Source organism: Columba livia, chromosome 2 (genome assembly GCF_036013475.1).
Source record: "Columba livia isolate bColLiv1 breed racing homer chromosome 2, bColLiv1.pat.W.v2, whole genome shotgun sequence".
NCBI lineage: Eukaryota > Metazoa > Chordata > Aves > Columbiformes > Columbidae > Columba > Columba livia.
Window position 1 is genome coordinate 31,956,465 of NC_088603.1, and position 19,069 is coordinate 31,975,533.

Consider the following 19,069-nt stretch of genomic DNA (forward strand, 5'->3'; position numbering starts at 1 on the left):
AGGTATCTTGGGACACCCATCACGCAACGTGTACATGCTGAAGTGCCTCACAGTTCGTAGGTTTGTAGTTATTATAAAGCATTATACAGTGAGCCCAGCCTACAGTGACTGCAGAGACAGGATTTCAGAAGCTACCAGAGAACTGGGACACCATCCACGTCAACTAAAAACAGTTAACAAAAAACTTGGCACCGACTGGTAGGAACTTATTGAATTTTGTTTGACTACCTCCAGGTAAAAATATTTAACTCTCACACTAAGAAAATATGCAGATGTAAATATGTAAGAAGTATCACAGTGAAAGCATGACTGTTCTTCAAAATTTAAAAAACAGAAATAAATACACTGATGAATAGCTGCTAAAACTGTAACAGCGCTCCACTTAAGTGCCCTGGAAAAGTAAATCCCTGAATGTTTCCTTTTGATTACACAGGAGATTAGGTCACCGACGATACACACAGACCACCATGGGAGAACAAACCTCTCGTTCCCTAAACAAAATGGCCGAGGAGATGCCAAACCTCCTCCAGGCACCCTTGGGTAAAGCCCAGCAAGCTCCCCTCTCCCCAGCAGCGCCTGCAGCAGCGGGGCAGGTAGCGCTGGACCCGGGCAGCTCCCGGCGGACAGCCCGCGTTCCACCACCCCGAGAGGGGAACTAAGAGCTGCGCGACCAACCCCACCGCGGGTGCCGCAGATAACGGGCGACGGAGCCAGCGGGCAGAACCTCCGGCAGCCTCCCAGCCCCCCCTGCGCCTCCTCATTTGCATGCTTTTACCTTTGCGCCCGGCAGCAGCCAATCAGCGGGCGCGGCGCCTGGCAGCGGGCGCCGCTCACCTGCTGCGGCCGCGCCCGCTCGCTGTCGGCGCCACCCCGCTCCCCGTCCCCCGCCTCCTGCTGCGCGGTCCCCGGCGGCGGCAGCGGCGCGATGGTGTGCGGGGGCTTCGCCTGCTCCAAGAACTGCCTCTGCGCCCTCAACCTGCTCTACACGGTGCGTGGCCGCCGCGCTGAGGCGAGACGGCGGGAGGGAGGGGCGCGGACTGCCCTGGCGGGGTCCCCCTCGCCCTGCGGGTTCTGCCGCCGGGTGGGGCGAGGAGGTGTCGGGGCTCAATCCGGCCTGAGGCGGCTGCTGGTGCTGAGGGGCCTGGGGGACGCCACGCCGGGGCCGCCGCTCGGTCGCGGCCTCCGGCTGAGGCGGGGGAAGGTGGCACCGGTCGGGCCGGGCTTTGTCACCGCGAAGACGTGGCTCCCTGGGATCAAAATCCAGGGCGGTCGGGCAGCGGTACCACGGGCCGGGGTCTCGTTTCCTGCGCCCCCCACAGCGGGCCGGGCTGGGCCGGGGCGGGGGCGGCGCCGTGGCGAGGGAAGGCCCGGGCCGCCGCTGCCCTTTCTTCCTTGACTGCAAATGTCGCTGCGCCAACCCAGGCGTGAGCTAGGGAGGGTTTATTTTGTTATTCCCCAGCCAGGGAGTAGCACCGTCTTAAGTGCAGATTGGTGAGTGACAAGTGCCGTGTTGGTGCGTTGGGCCCTACGGGGCCTGTAGAGACCAGAGCACATCGGAGAAGGAGGGGGATGCGCTGGAGAGGCCCCGGCCCCGTGGTGAGCGGCTTCCCGGCTCTCCCTAGGGACCGACCAGTGGGTTTCAAAGTCTGGTTACTTCGGGGTGCTGGGAACATGTGTGAGGGGAAAAGTAGGAATATACTAAACTGAAATAATGGAATTGCTGGGAGCTCCCTGCAGGTGCCTGCTTTTGTTAGGCAAGTTGGAGGACCTGTTTTCAACAGAGAACAACAAAATCTCCACTTGTGGTACAGCTGTGGGTTTTTCTTTTCATTATTTTAAAATGACACAGAAATAGGACTACATGTAATGACTTCTCACAACACATCCGGACAGATAGTATGTCTTCTAATGTTTCATGTTAACAACTGGGATTGACTTTCAGCAGATTGAAACTGGGGTCAGCCAGAGCTTGTGTGCACTTGTATCAGTGCTTTTCTGAAAGCACTGTCTGATCTCATATTAAAGGCAAGACAGGAGGCTTCTAGCCAGCAGTTACTGTACCTGATGGTGATCACCAGGACAGAGTGCAGATGGAGACAGAAGCCACCTGTGTTAAAGCCAGAGTTGGTTGTTACTATATTATTTGGACCATGAGGTGACCCTTGGAAAAGAGCAGAACAAAAACCTTAATACAGGAGAGGGTGTGCTATTATGCATGTGCTTCCTTGGAGGAGCGTGTGTAATATGACCCTGAGAAGTCTCCGTAGCATGTCTGGGGAGCCGAGCCTACCCACTGTAAAAGTCACCCAGGATCACAGTGGTACTGTGGTTTGCCCATGCTAGCCCCAGCCAGAACAGAGGGGAGCAGGTAAGTGTTGTCCCTGGCATCTATAGCTGGAGGTAAGTTTAGCGTATATAGATTCTCATCATTTAGATAAGTTAGAATCATAGAATAGCCCAGATTGGAAGAGACCTAAGAAGATAATCTGGTCCAGCCTTTCATGGGGGTCCCTCATCCCAGTGGATGGGTTATAGATCTATTGTCCCATCCTGATTTCTCCTTTCCATAAATCAGAGATTAATGCAAGATGTTATTATCTCTTATGTGACAGAAGAGAGAGAAATGTGGATCTTTCTAACATAATACAGACACAAATATAATTTTGATGTCATATGGACAGCAGCTGCTTTTTTTTTTTTTTTCCTGAAGGTACCAGCACTTAGTCCTACAGCCATATATTAACCAAATCTAAGGAGTCTGGTTGGCGTCTTGTGTGTATTTAGCCTCAGCACGAGTGGACTGATCTTTGAGACCTCTGTAGTTCTCTTTGTGATACCTGTACAAGGTACCTATGATCCTAGTCTTGTGTATCCTTGAGCAGAATTTACTTTGTGGGTGTCACCTTGCTATTCTTTCATCTGACCTATGCAGAACATAAGTTTTTGCTGAAGGGAAGGAGTGACTTCTTTGAATTATAGTAACTGCAATATCCAGTTGTTATTGGTTGTGTCACTTATTAGTTATAAGCAAGTTACAGGACTAATGCTTTTAAATTCTGAGTTGCAGAAATAACATTTAAGGTATCTAGTTGGTCTGGTGGAGTTGATCCAGCAAAATGTGTGGACTTCTGTGTTCCTCAGTTAGACGAAAACCTGACACTATAACACATAGGTTGCAACAGCACAGTGAATGGTGGACTTATTTTTTCCCAGCTGGAAAAAAAAATGCAGAAGACAACCAGAGCAAGGACTTAATCAACATCTTTTTAAACAATGTTAATTCAGAGTAATAACTGGTGGGAACTAGTGAAGGTAAAAAGGGATGTTAGCTCAAGTAGGTAACACTTCTTGATTGTTTTTTGAGCTAGCGTTTATGTGTCTATATCATGTGCTTGGGATGAATTAAGCCTCAGAACTGTATATTGGGGGTAGTAGTTTATATTCTGCTTTTCTTTAAAACACTTCTAGAATAGGATATTTGTGTTTGACTTGTTTGTTTGTTTGTTTGTTTTAATGATGTCTTCTTTTACTTTTTATGTTAGTGCACCAAGAAAAATGTATGTCCTGGCAGTAATAAATCAGATACTGGTATAAGGCAAGAAAGCAGAAACCCACTAACCTAATTGGTCGCTTAATGTTCTTTTTAGATGATGACTTTTGGTTCTTCTCTGAACTAAGTTAATGTCTTTAGGCCATGATTCTATTTTAAAATTTGTTTTATATGAGTAATTCTGACATCTATGCTATGTCATGCTACCTTCAGTATGGTTCCTTAGGGGTATTATAAAAGTAGAGGAAATTAATTGACTGTTTGTTGAGTCAGTGTGTATATAATGATGTGTATTGCTGGAATAAAATCTTACATGAAAGAACTGTCTGCATACAAGGACATCTAAAATATTAGTTTTGGTTATCTGACCAATTTTGTTGTTACTTATTCAATCATATCAACATTTCCCATCAAATGACAAATCCCTGCAAAAAGCCTGTCCACAGAGTTCTGCCAAATTCAAGGATGTGTATGTAAAGCAAGACTTCTAATCTTGCAGGTATAAGAACCCTAGATGCTGGCTCCACCAGTATTTGCTCACTTGAACCAGACAAGGATTTCCTTAGGTAGACAGTGTTCTTTCCAAGCAAGTCTTGAGTAATTGTGTCGAAGTGTGAACAGCTGATATCTTATTGCAAATCAGATTCTCAGAAAGGAAAGGGAAATTCCTAAGTCCTAGCTCGCGATGAAACATTGAAGTGGTAGCTAGCTTGCAAGATTAAATGTTTAAACGAAAAAAACAAAAACGACAGTTCGTTTGGATGGTGTTTGCTGTTTTTGTCACTTAATTATTGCTTCAGCAGCAAACATGAACTGTTTGTTCTCAGTATGTAAACATCTTGCCTTTGTTTTGATAAGCAGTTTTTCAGTTTTCCGTACACCGGAGTGGCCATTTGATTTGAAGTAAAACATGTGGTACCTTTACCATTAAAAGTGTGTATTTTTTACTAGCACAGAGGTCATTCCATAAGAGCATCCATCTTTCCTCTTAACAGTAAGGAGTACTTTTCTAAAAATAATTTACTTTTTTTTTATAATGCTTTGCTCTCTGAACTTGCTTTCTAGACTGCCTGTTAAGTGTCCTGGTTTTGCTATCACTTTCCAAAGCATTGTATTTGAAAGCTGTTGTGTTTTTTGTTGTTGGGATTTGGGGTTTTTAATTTGTTTTGTTTGATCTTTTCTTTCCCTATTGGTGCCTGTTGTTTTCTGGGTTCCGTTTTTATTGGAAGTGCAATTAGTGCATTTCTGCTGTCTTTATCAAAATTGCTTTTCCTGTATTATGGAAGTATGCACAGATGAGGACAGAAATTCTCAGATTTGGGCAGGATGTATTTGGCATAGTAGGGTTTTTAATAGTGTTTGTCTTAGTTGCAGCATTCCTGATGCAAAGATGTGAGCATGTTGCATCTTTGTGCAGATTTGCCAGCTCCATCTCCCTTCTCTTTGCATAGGGGAAACCTGGTGTCTGAGGTACGGGCAACATCTGGATTTTCCTAGGAAAAGCGAATGTGACTGTTTTCCATGTTTTCTGATAGTTCCTGACTGCCGTAATAGCCATATGGAACCAGGTAGTAGCAGACAGGAATTAGAGAAACACAGTTCTTCATGTGCCAGTTGGTTTCACAATGGTGAATAAACCTGCAGTCTCTGAGTTTAATTCCATTTTGGTTTGTATAAGCTTGTTTTCTGCTGTAAGAAGTGAACTGTAATTATCCTGTTGTTTGCTGAATTTGGTCGTCTGTGGTCAGCGTTCAGGAGAACAGTGTCAGGAGTTTGCCCCAGTGCCAGCCTGTGCTGGGATGATCTATCTCATCCTCCTACCTGGATGCTCAGCAGATGGGGCAGGTTGCCCTGGAGCCATTTCTGTCTTTCCCAAGGACATTTTTAAGGCGTCAGTATAAGCTGTGCTATCTGGTATTGATGTATAAATAAAACCGTGGTACAGAAGGTCCCAGGTACGTGGCAGGGAAGGTTATTATTGGTCATGTCAACTTAGTCTCAGGGATTTTTGTTTTCATTGGCTTTTTTGGGAAGGATTCTATGCTCATGCTTGAGAATACTGAAGAGTGACCACAGCAAAAATATATATTTTAAGACTTTTTGTCAGTGCTTGGGAATGTCCTCAGGTATACCGTGTGCCAATTTATAGCCAAAGTGACAGTGGTTTGTGGTAGCAGGTCAAAATTGAGACATGTACAGGGTCTGTAGATGACATACGAGCTGGTTTTGGTTTGTTTGTTTTTCCACTTGTCTGGCACAGAGTGCATAGTGGCGTTGGAGCTTGGAAGGCAGACTGCCTTTGGCGACAGAACTGGAGAATGACAGGACACAGAAGAAGGAGGCTATATGTAGCATGGTATGTTTTGATACCACTGATGTTTGCAGCCATCCTAGTGGTGCAAGTTGACACTTTAAAACCAGTACAATTATTGAGAAGCCCTTTGAATGCCCTGTGGTAGCTTTGTAGCTTCAATTATTAGTTGTGCTCTTACTACTCTTTTTCATGTTGAGGGGGATATGTGTGTGGAAGAAGCATCTATGGGATCACTGAGCTTCCTGAGAACAATTAACAACTTCTTAAAGAACAGTGAACAAACAAGCAAGGGTAAACATGGCAGAAGATAGTTGTTCCTGCTACACAGCAGAAAGCTTGCATTTCCAAGGAGCAGGGAGTACAAAACAGGGGTTAAATCTCACTGCCATTTTAACACGAAAGAAGTTTGTTATGTGGTCAAAAACAATTTGATCCTAATCATTGGCCAGTAACATGAAGAACTCTGAACTAGACCGTCAAACTGAAAGAACCGGCTTTCATGATAAGAGACAAGAATGCTGCCTTTCACATAAATTGCTTGTTCCACGTCATGTGTCTCACGCCTGTTCAGTAACCAGACTACTCTTCATTTAACTAAGTCGCCTAAATGTGCAAGATTTTGCTCTCTTTTAGAAATCCTTTGGAGGTACCCAGAGCTTTCCTTACCCCTCAGCTTTTACTGTGCTTTCAGTAAAGCTGAAGAAGTACTGTAAGGTGATGAAGTTGCTTACAACTTGGCAAGCTTACAGCTGTGATGGATATCAATTTAGCTTAGGCTTAGCTTGCTAAATATGTACCACTTTGTACTGCCTGCTGTTTTAATATGTTTTTGGATCAAGTGCAGTGGACCAGAAGAATTGTCTTCAAGATTCTCTATGTTTGTGCAGAAATGGCTGGCCAAGTTGAAGGGGAGGGTGGTAGAAATCTCTGCCTTCAAAATGTATACCATTTGAGTTTTAAACTTGAAAGCCCTCTTAAAAGAAATGGAATATGAACTTTCATGTGGGTAGAGAGAGAGGTTAGGGATGATGTGTTGCATCATGTGTGTAATTTGTCTGGTTTGAGTTCCTGTTCCATATCCAGCCTGACAGCTATTCTGTAAATATTTCCTTTGCTGATACCAGTGTAGATGCTATATAATTGCTTTACATGGGAATGGTGAAGCTGTATTTCTTGAAATTTAAATTCTGAAGTCCATTGTTTACTAAACTCCTCTTTGGGCTGAGGCTACAAGAAAACGGTGGGAACACTGACTTCTGCAAATGACTTCCTTCCTAGCAAACACTCCAAGCTAGCTGAAATGCTGAAAAGTTCCTAGTTAATCAAAACAGCAGGTTTGCTTGCGGAATGCTGTTGAAGGAAGGGGGAAATGGATTTGACATTTGAATTGTTTCTCAGTGGCGTTATTGAGAAAAACAATTTGTCAGAATCTTGATTTCTTTTTGTAAAGTAGACTTTAAGCTTGTGGATAGTACGCAAGGGGTAATTATGAAGAATAATACCGTTTTCCAGTACAGGAGTGAGAGAAGCGAGCAGCTATGGGCATAGGAGAACTTCAATGTAAAGAATAGACCAAATTAGTGTTTTTTATTGTGTTTTTTGTTTGTATGTTTGTTCGTTTGTTTTAGGAGGAGTAGTAATTTATGCAGCAGTAAGGGGAAAGAAAACCCTGACAAGTATGGTAAAAGCTAATGGTTTAATCATGTTAATCAGAAGTTAACTGGAGAACAGGGCAATCAAACTTGTGATGACTTTGCCTCTGTGACAAATTCTCCTTTGTCTAGAAATTGTTATTTTTGAAACATCTCTGGAGTTCAAATGTGTGTGCATGTATATATATGTGTATAAAAATACAATGGAGGTCACTTAAAATAGAGTCTGATCCGTCCCACTGGTCTTGGTCTTAACAGTCCCTAAAATCCTTCCTGTAGAGATGCTGATATTTGAGTAAGATTTTGTCTATTGGCAGTATGCTTGATTTTTCTTTTTTTTCTTCATAGAAAAAGCATTTGATTTTATAGTGAAAACTATAAACTATAAATTGATGAGTTTATATTTTGGATTATGCTAAGCCTCTGTTTGCTTGTGTGCTTTTCAACTAAAGCTGCCAGCCTTTGTATTGATGGAGAATATAGTATATAGTAAATACAGATATTAAATTTAACTCACTGCCCATGGTTCTGTGTTGTTTTTCTGGTTTGTGGACAGTATGTGCTTTTAGCGTCTTCCTGTGAGACAGATTGCTCCAGCCTGAGATTGTTTTGCTCTCAATGCCTGTTGACTTTCTACGTAAATGCGTCTTAAGTGAACGGGACCTTTAAAATCACTTCTGAGAACAAGACTTATACTTGTGTGTTTGAAACTGTATAAGTACTTCTGAGGAATCATTCATTGCTCTTTTATTGAGAGAGCTTCTTACTGCTTGTAAGAAGGTGTTTTCTTGATACAGGGTTTAGGAGCTGGTGATAGTCTCTTCTTAATGAGGTAGATGATACAGAGCAGTCCTTGGTAAGTACTAAATCTGTCCTTTATCTGCCTGTTAAAGCTTGGTGTGGAGAGTGGCAAACCTTCCATGCTGGAAGAGCTGGCTGTAGTGTGTGGGAGTGTTGGTTGGAAGGGACTTCTGGGGCTCATCTGTCCAGGCTCCTGCTTAGAGCAGATTTATGAATAACACTCGTTCACTAGCTGTGGCTTTGTCTGCTGAGTTGTGAAGACCTTGAGAACAAAGATTATCAGCTCTTTGTGTACGGCACCACACCACCTTGCAGATATTTTTTCTGATGTCCAGTGTAACCTCCCAAGCCATTACTTGTGGCTGTTGCCTCTTGTTTTGTGCTCGGTCAATACTGAGAAGAGTTTGCTTCTGTTGTTTTTTTTAATGTGCCTTCAGCTTCAGTTGCTATTAGATTATCCCTAGGCTGCCTCTTCATCAGATTAAACAAACCCAGCTCCATCACCTGCTTCTCAAACATCATCCTCAAGGTTCCAAGCCATTTTGGTGACTCTTTACAGGTTCTCAAATTTCTTTTCAACCTAGGGGGCTTGAAATAGGACACAGTATTTGAGCGGCAGTCTCATCAGCATTGAGTTTCCCATGATTGCACTCCTCTTGGCTTTTCCTCTTTGCAATAAGAGCTGACTACTGGCTCATACTCAACTTGGCAAGCAGTGTCATCCCCAGGCCTATCTCAGGCTGTTGTTCAACTCATCCATTCCCAGGCTCCACTGAAACACCCCAGGAGCAGAATTTTGCACTTCATGAGGTTCCTGTTGGCTTATTCCTCAAGCTTATCAAGGTCAGCCTGTGTTGAATCTCCATTTGGAGACTCAATCACTCTTCCTTGTTTGGTATCATCCACAGATTTTCTGAGGATTCATTCCGTCTTATCACCCACGTTGTTGATGAAGATACTGTATAATATTTGCTCCAGTATCAGACTTTTTGGTGCTCTTATCTGCTACCAGCTGGATGTTAAGGTGTGGATTACTACCCTTAAGCTCAGCAGTCCAGCCTGTTGTCATTCAGTCTAACAGGCCATTTCTTCAACTAAAGCCTTTTCAGTTCACTAATGAGACTACTGTGCGAAACTGGCTCCATCGTAATCACTAAAAACTGGACTGTGACTTTGTTTCTGGTGGATTTACCAACCAAATATTTGAAGCATTAGTAGCCAAGGCTAGCTTTATGTAAGTAAACTCCTGTAGGTAAAATTGAGTTTCACATGTACCTCAGTCTTCCTGGGATGATGCTGTTTTATCTGGGGGAGTTCTGGTGCTGTGAAATGTGGTTTCAGTAAAATAAAATGGGACATTCAGAAACTCCCTAGAGAGTCCTTTTTCCTTTATTTAACAGAAATAGGTGACTTTTTAAATTAAGTAAATAAAGCTTGTATGTTTAGAATGTATGTATTACTCATTTAGAAGTAGCTAGGGTCACGAAGTAATTTTGTTTCAGGTACATTTTACAAAGTCTTAGCAGCTTCACTTTTAGAAATATTGCATCTAAATCCTTTTGTTTCAAAACACTGAAATAAGTACTGTTGGGTGGTCATTTCTGGTGGCTGAACAATGCCTGACACTATGAGCCTTCAGTGTTTTACAGACTTGTAAAACCTCTTCCCAAAACAGCTTAAGTTACTCTTTCCTGTTGGTAGTGGTGTGTGTTTACTTTAGTTTTTCACATTATGGCGTTATAAAACTATATATGTACATACATAGTTTTATTGCTCAACATTCAGATAGTCTAATTCAAACCTGAAAATGAAGAAATAACCATAATTTCTCTTTTGGTTGACATGCAGAGAGGTCAGGAACTAAATCTGTTTCTGGTATGGTTTGTAAACCTGCAGTGCTGAAACACAAAGTCGGCGTTCCACAATTTCAAGTGTCCAGAATTGGAGTAGCCAATAGTTATTTTGATCCAAATCATGTATCTGCCTGGATGGATATAGCATTTTCACATAGCTTGGCAACCAGAGCCCAGTAGCATGGATTTGTGATCATACTGAACTTCCAGATGTTTTAAGGAACTAGACAATGGACAACTTCGTCATGTGAAAGAAAATACAGCCTTAGTATTGTGGTGGTAAAGCTTGAAAATGACACTGGCTCTGAAACTAGAATGTGATCAAAAGAGAAACTAAACTATGTTATGTTACTTTATTTTTCAAAGCCAGTCACGTGTTTCCTGGACATCTAGGGTTCAACAATGGGTTCAAAAGCCAGAGAGGTTTTTTTTTCCACTTGAAAACCATAGCAGTTCTAGATTCAGTACGTGGCTGTTTCTACCAGAAAAACTTTTTGGACCAGGTGGCCACCGTAATAACTTTTAGTGTCATACGCACTAATTTCTTGTGTACACCATCAGAATAATGAAAACTGAGATGCGAGCAGCAAGAAGTAACTGGTACCCTGGAGCTGGTGCACTGTGTTTATCCAGTAGGTGTTTTAAACACAGACTTTGTTTAGGTCTCTTCTTTTGATTGTGATACTTCAAGAATAAAATTCATTTCATCTAAATTGTTTTAGACCTCTTCTGAAATGAGCAAAGAGCTGAATAAATACACATTTTGATATCCTGGAGGCAGATTGGTGAAAATTTGCAGTCATAGCTCAGGCAGGAGAAAAAGTGTTCGTGAAAATCTTCAGGAGCAAAGTTTCTTCTTCTTTTCTTTGTGAAATAAATTGGAATTTGGCATTGCTTTTGGGACTTTTTTATAACACTTTGAAGAGCTGTGTAGTGACAGTGTGAGTTCTGAGCTTAGAAGCTGGTGCAGCGCACGAGACATCAACCAGCGCTTTCTGATTGGAAATTGGGTGATGGGATTTCTTTTGTTGTTTGCTTCTGATGCTCATGTGGAAAAATAAATCTTCCCAGTGGTATGAGATAAATGAGATAAATGAATGGGCCTAGATCAGAACAGGTAGGTCTTGCACTTAAAAATTAGCCTTGCTAATCAGGCAGTTAACATAAAACATCAGGAAGTTTATAGTCTTTTGCAGCATGCATTCAGAAAATCTGTCCCTGGCAGAGCCAAGGCTTTGTTTTATTTTTTTCTTCTCGCTTCCATGTAATTCAGATTCATGATATCTTAGCCCTGTGTTTTAGTTTTAACTAAGCTTAAGGCTTTTTGTTTGAGAAACAAAGACAAATGTGAATTAATCCTAGAACTGTACTGATATTGATCAATTCTTTGGAATTTTATAGTTTTCTTTCGTCTCTTCATGTGGTAAGAGAGAGGTGAAGGTATGGCAAATATCCTCCTTCTTGCAGACTCTTAAATTTCTCCTGTGGATTACTGGCTTTTGGTGAAAACGTTTTTTTTGAGGTGCGTTCTCGTGTGAACACACTTGAGAAAACACTCACTGTGTTTGATCTTGATAAGCATGACTACTTGTTTTACTGGATTACTTGATGTTACCTTTGATTTCCTTGTTTCAAAAGCAGCACTACATGGGTCAGTCTTCTGAAAGGTATTTAATTTGAAAAAATACACAGATGTTTTGGTATTAAAACCCACAAAAATGCACAGCTCTAGGTTAAGTATACTCAAATTGACAGATAAGTTGGAAATTTCCTCTTACATTTAACTTCTTTCACCTCTCTGGATAAGCAGTAAAATGTCATGAGATACATCCCTTGAATGGAAACTGGTGGATAACTCTTAAGTGCTTGCTCTGGGTTTGCTGTCAAATAAAGCCAGGAGGTTGGACTAGACTAAGCACTTACTGGTTTTGTTCTCTTTTGTTTTTGTTTTTAATAATGATAGAACTCGTGAGTATTTTTTGGTGAGGTCAGGGTTTTTTGAACTTAAAACTCGTATGTTGAATTGGTATTATTTAACAGGGAACGTAATGCGTGATAAATTACGCATAGGTCTAACTGTTTGAAACAGGAGAGTGTTAAGCAACCGGTGTGTTGGACATCTGGGTTGGCTTTGTCTGCTACTTCCCTCCTGCTGTGCTTCATTACAGATTTCTCTTCAGCTTTTCATGTTGGAATTTTATTTTTTTTCTGTGCTTTTGGCATGGAAACAGGAAAGGCTGGAGCTTCCTGCCCACCTAACAATAAATCCCAGTAAACTAACTGGGACAGATTCTGCCTACCTTCCCTGAATACCATCTCCAAAAGGAAGGAAACAGCGTAAGAGCATTTTGGGTATTGAAATAGGATTGACTTCATAGTAGAGCTATTTTTCTTGCAGAAATACATAGCAGAGACAGGGCACTTTTATTGTTTTCCTACATTAAGTCCTTGAGATACAGACCTAAAAAGTATTTTTGTGTGACCTTGTTAACTGTTGCGTTATATCATGAACTATGTAGAAGCTTCTCTGATGAACTAATATAGCTGTATTCCTGATTACAGTAAGTTGGCAAAGTGCACTTTTTTACATGTTTAAAGCTGTGGAGCTGTACATCCTATTTTCTTTGAATACACTGCCCACACTTCAGAAGACATCTGGAATTTTCATTCTTCCATTCTGTGATTGAAGCCAGTGATTTTAGTTTATTTGTCAATTCTGCTTTAAGTGTCTCTAGTCAGTTGCAGATAATGTAATGTGGCTTGATTTGCAGGTGGATTAGGTTGTAACAGCTCCGCATTAGCAGTGTTGAAGAGTATATGTGCCTTAAAACATATGGAACTGAAGTGATCTCCATGATTAAGTGGTAGATTGGTTTGTTTAGGGTTGTGCTGCATCTCTTTGCACTGGAAAGAAAAACTGTACCTAATAACAACTTTAATGTAAAGAATGTAGCTGTGTGTAGGTTGACCCTCTGTTAATACGCAGACTGACTTTTTCTTTTCTCTTTCCTGCAGCTGGTCAGCCTGCTGCTGATTGGAATTGCGGCATGGGGAATCGGCTTCGGCCTCATCTCTAGTTTCAGAGTTGTTGGAGTGGCAATTGCAGTAGGAATCTTCCTCTTCCTGATTGCCTTAGTCGGATTGATTGGTGCAGTGAAACATCATCAAGTGTTGCTGTTCTTTGTATCCTTCTAATGCGTTACATGGATCACACTTGGTTCAAGCCATGTGAACAATCTGTTCTGTCAGCTGAGACGAATGTAGAAGCTGCTTCAGAAACAGAGCAGCAATTCACAACCTTGTTTTGGTCAAGTGCAGTCTAAATTAAATTTCCTTCCCCTTTATTCCAGCTTCCTTTTTTTCCTCCCTTGTTTGTGCTTTGAAGATGGAAGTATTCGCATCTCCTCTTTTAAAAAATAAAATCTTCCCATTTTTTGAGAGCTTTTAGTGGTGGGTCACTGTCACAGGTGCTTCTTACAGTGTACCCAACCCTACACCAAGCTGGAGTATGGGAACTATCAATGTTTAGCAGTAGAGAAAGTTGATAATTCCAGATAGCGAGCTCGTTGTAGTTGGCAGGGGAATGCATTGTGGGAAGTACAGGCCGTCAAGAAGCAGAACTTCGTTCCATACCTCGACTCTAGTGGCGAATCCAGTCTAGAAATGAGCACAGGCCTTCTCAGTGCGCTTTGCTGCCCCTTTATGCTCACTGACACTGTAAGCAGTGTGTGGTGCTGTCTTGCATAACAAAATTGATCTGTTCAAATGAGAAAAGAGATTCATCACATAAAAATCTGTATTTTTCTAGTTGTGGTCTATTACTAAGTAGTGACCTCCACTTTACAAACAGTTTAATTGTGTGAGATAAATATCTGTTTCTGAACAGAGCAGCCAAATCATGAAGACTTCCAAAACGGGATATTTTGTATCAAAGTTTGTTCTTTGTGATTTGTTCTGTTTTCAGATACATTAGTGCAAAATTGTGTGAGGATATGTTCCAAAAGCGACTCTCACTTATAACTTTAACCTAGATTAAAACATATTTTGTAATTAATTACAAGACTATGTCATTGAAGAAAAAGAAAATCTGAATGTGCAATATCCAGAAAATATTTTCTTTACTTCTGAAGTGAAGTATCTTGAAATGACAACACCAGTCCCTAAAGCTGGAGAAATTGACTTAAGATTTTTCTCTCTCGAACCCCCTTTTATTAACCTCTCTGCTCCTGTTAACTTGCTAGGCAAGAAACATGTTACAAAAGCAAAATTAATTTGAGAATATATGCTTAACTACTGCTTCCAGTACATGATTATTCTTTTGCTAGTCTTTATTGTCCAGCTTTCTGTCTCCTGTGCCTGTTTGGCACTAAACAAGGAACAGCAGGTAAGAAATATTTCCTGACTTCTCAGTTAATGTGTAGCATAATACTATAAATATACATACACACACACAAATATCTTCCATAAAAAGGGGAGAGCATATTTTAAGAAAATCAGCATTATCCTTTTAAATAAGGACTAGACCTTAGGCAGTGTGTGGCCCTGGTAGCTAGAAAGAAATACATCTGGTCCTAAAATGACTTTCAGCTGTGTTTTGTTTTGGTTTTAAGCTTCCTGTCTAGGTTTATGGTCACAAGTGTAGCTGCATGATATCTTGACAATATAGTGTGTTCAGCAGTTCCAGATAAGTTGATGATATCTACAGTAATCATAATATAAAGATGATAAGGCCACTGAATTGTGCTGGTGTAGCTGAAAAGCTTGTAACTACATGAGGAACAGAGGTGACCCTTAAGTGTGAAAGTAAAACCAGCTTCCATGGGGTATGGAGACTAATTCTTAACTACATAAGAAGCAGGCAAGGGCACAGTGACTAAATAATCAACTTTTATATGTAAGTGCACTTCTTGTTTAAAGTCTGAGCAGTCCCAGTTAGATGAATTGCAGGTCCCATTACTAGCGCTTGTGTTAGTTTTAGGAAAAAGAAAGGAAGAAAATTAATTATAACTATGAATGTGCTGCTGTCAGGTGCTGCTATTTCATTAGCTGTACAGGCTGTTTTAACTTTCAAGTCATATTTTAATATATTATCCTGTTAGGCTTCAAGATCTGAAGGTGTCATGCAATTATTGATTTGGCCTAGTATATTGGTTTCCATTGAAATGCAAAACAGTTCAATTAGTATAATACGTATTTGCTTATGCCTTTAGAGTCAACTTCTGGAGGTGGGATGGAATAACACTAACAGTGCAAGAACAGATATTGAGAGAAACCTGAATTGTTGTGGGTTCAGAGTTTTTGATCCGAATGAAGTCTGCTCTTCTGTAAGTTCATCATGCATGAAAAAACTTATGTCATTGTGTTTGTTTATATATGTACAGCTGTTTGCATAGTTGCAGAAATCAGAGCTTTTAAAGAAATGTGTAAGGTAGTTGTTACAATGATACTAAGCTCTCCAGCTAACTTATTGGAGACATAATCAGACGGCACCCTGCAAAGATTGTACTCCATTGTCATTTTTATATACTTGCTTTTTTGGAGTGTTTTAAAACTGCTAGAGTTTTGTCCATGGCTGGCAGTCTTTTATAGAGATAACTAGGCACTTTAACTTAATGGAATGTCATCAGAAAACAGAGTGCCATTCTGCTTATGTATTTGCTGCAGGATTGTTTTAGAAGTCACCAGTGTCAACCATGTGCACCAATAATAGAAGAATATTCTGGAATGGTGCTGAGATTTGTTGGAGGCATAGGACTCTTTTTCAGTTTCACAGAGGTAAGAGGTTAGAAAATATAGTCCTTTTTCCCCACTTTTAAGGCTTTGTTTTGTGAAATAATTAATTTTAGAGGCTTTGTTACAGGAGCTCTCAGTGCCACCTCGGGAGTCAAATAACTAATTGGGTCATATTTTTCCAGGCCATCAGCTTGTTTAAGTCTGCCAAAAGGCGGACTTGTCTTTATTTGACACAGCGAGTTCTTACAACTTTGTTATTTAGACTACAAACCACAAGTAGATACCACATTAAAATGTGGTGCTCTAAAGTTTAAATTTTTGCAGTCTTTGGGGCTTTCTGGTTTTGGGATTTATTTTTTTTTTGCGCCTCCTGTAGTGCAAGGATACAGTTTCTTGATGAGTGAAGTATGTTTTAAACATCAGGTTAGAAAGGTGCTTTACTCTTTGCTTTAGTACCCAGATTATACATATACTTACTTGCTTTATTGGTTGGTGGATGAAAGTCCTTGGAGCAGGTCTTTAGTAACCTCACAGTAGAGAACGTGAAAATACTCCTGCTGCTTATTGCACTTTTCAGAAGGTTTGTAGATATTACAGCAACAAAAGAGATATAGCAACTTCAACAGAATCACTCTGACATCTGCCCTCAGTTTCTCTACTAGCAATGTGAAGCTGCTGGGAGGGAGGAACATGGTTGGGGGAATGACAAGATTTGAAACTGTGCTAGAAAAATAGCTTTATAGTTAAATGTTAACTGTAAAATGAAACAATTTGGAAGATTTGTTTATCATGACATGAATAACAGGCTTGTGAATATTTATGATTTGGGGAGGGGGAAGTTTAATGCTAGACATGCATATGGGAAATATTTTGCACTGCATGGCAGGTACAGTTTTGGGTTTTTGCTTTATTTTTCTCTCTGTGGCTAGGTATGAATTCTTTCTGAGAAGGTGCATTTTTTTTGTAATTAAGAAAGCTGGTGTGTGACTGTGCAGTTTTAGCAATAGTAAAGTATCGTAAACTTTTGTATTGGAGATTCATTGTCAGGATTTTATGTTTAAAACAAATTTTGTTAAAGTGATGGAAGATGGGGTTGCAGACCCTCTGCTTAATATCTTTGTTTTTTCTTTTCAGATTCTAGGAGTCTGGCTGACATATAGATACAGGAACCAAAAGGATCCTCGTGCAAACCCTAGCGCATTTCTTTGATAACTTTATAGAGGACTGAATATTCTGTCTGCACCCTCTACTTCAAAATGCTGGCTCTCTGTAGTTTGGTATTTCTCCGTAATAGGGATTCTACATGTATGCAAAAGAAAACTTGATTTCCATAAGAAATTTGTTAGTTTTCATATTTAATTTTTCAGTATTCTTCTAAGCATCTCTATCTTGAAGTAGACTGGTGCATTTGGTAGCTGGGCAGAGTCAAATTGCTGCTCTGAGCTGGTTAAATAACTCTGTTAAGACTTTGGTAGTTGATGTGTTGAACTCTATACAGTGAGTTTTATAGCACTACTGGCTTCTCTGGTGTCCAAAAAACCACTAAAGTATTTTCTGCTGTATTCGTTGATTACAAAAATTCACATGATTTCTCATAAAAATGCTAAAATTATATGGTGGATGGTTGGACAGTATGATTTGATTAGGATTTGAAATTAACTTGAGTCAGATTTTTTTGTCTTAATAATGGTCTCCCACTTTCCTGTTAAAGTAAAAATAGAAGCTTTGTTGTTTTCTGTGGTGCACATTAAGTACATGTTAATGACTACTGTAGTCTTCACCCCTCCCCTTCCCTGTTTGTTTTGGCTTTCTGGTAGCTTTAGAATTTTGTTGAGAAGAAAAATAATTAATTACTTTTTAAATTGATATCTTCACTATGAGAACAGCGAATGAGTAAAATCAGGAGAATGTAATCTGCAGCTGATTAAACTTTGACTTGAAACTTTTTTGTTTTCTTTGACAAGTGAATGAAGTTTGGGATTTGCACATCAGAATCAATAGTGTCTGTCATCTTTGATGTGAGAAACTCGATGTGTGGAAAGTTGTTGTACAGCTCTTTTCTCAGATGGTGTAAAATTGTTGTTGTAATAACTCCACAGTGTATATTCCTCTGTCATCCAGCTAACAGTCTTGATTTCATGAGAGATGGAATGATGTGTGAAAAAGAAAGTTAAAAAAAGTTTAAAAAAAAAAACAGTGGTGGTTTCCAGTAGTGGTTTTTGTTTTGTTTTAGAAAAAACAAAAGAATTAAAGTTGGAATGGTGCATTATCCATGTAGTAAGTGTTTTCTGAGCAGAAGGAAAGCAGGGTCCTTCTTCCAGCCTGTCACAGAAGTGGTGCATCAGCTGGAACATCAGCCATCGCGACACCCAAGGTACATAATGTCCATTTGTTTCTGATCACACTGAACTGCAGACGTGCACTGTGTTCAGCTGCTGCTTCTGGTGCGGTTGGCAGCTGCTGCAGCCTGAATATGGCTCTGCAGGAGGGGAGGGGGAAGAGTATTAAAGCCATATGCCAAGTACACAGCAGCTGAGTGAGGGAGACAGTGAGGGCAGACAAAGTGGGTTCTCATAGCCTCCCTTTACTGGGGAGATGCCTCCTTGCTCCTGCAAAGGAGGCAAAAAGAAGTTGACTTACATGCCCCTCAGAAAGCCCAGTGCTCCTGAACAAGGAATTGTCTCGAGGTTTTAAATGGGAAGAGTTGAACCTGAAGGCATAGAGTGCCGTTAAGAACTTGCTAAAGACATCTTCTCTTCAGGTGTAGCTGATTCTTCCACAGCTGCTGTCAGCGCCATCTCCTGGTGTTTGCTCTGAGTTACTGCTTCCTACGTGGAGAAGTATTGACATCTGTTTCAAGCACATACTTGTACATACAGTGTAAGAGCCCACTCGTGTACTCAAAGACCTTAAGAGCCTTCAGATTATTGCTGAAGTATAATGTAAAAGTATGCAGCATTTTTTCACACCCCCCTCCAAGTGCTGTCCTGTTTAAGCAACTAACCAGCTCTTCTCAATACCTGTTGAGGACAGTGATCATCTTGTGACTGCCTTCAGCAAGAGTTTATTTTCCTAGTCTAGACAGGACTGTTTAAATGTAATAATTTAAAGGAGAAGTCTTACAAAGAAGGTGTATGAAGCTTAAGATATACCACATTGCTGCGTC

The 19,069-nt window shown here is 40.7% G+C and overlaps 1 protein-coding gene across 1 annotated transcript; it reads left to right on the forward strand.

Annotated features, from left to right (window-relative positions):
• Positions 1 to 749: 749 nt before the first annotated feature.
• Positions 750 to 18,172, forward strand: TSPAN13 (tetraspanin 13). Its single transcript, XM_065051229.1, has 6 exons — positions 750 to 988; positions 13,186 to 13,353; positions 14,474 to 14,554; positions 15,381 to 15,494; positions 15,835 to 15,945; positions 17,038 to 18,172. The coding sequence occupies exons 1-6, from the start codon at positions 926 to 928 to the stop codon at positions 17,110 to 17,112; spliced, it is 612 nt and encodes a 203-aa protein (XP_064907301.1). The 5' UTR covers positions 750 to 925; the 3' UTR covers positions 17,113 to 18,172.
• Positions 18,173 to 19,069: the final 897 nt, after the last annotated feature.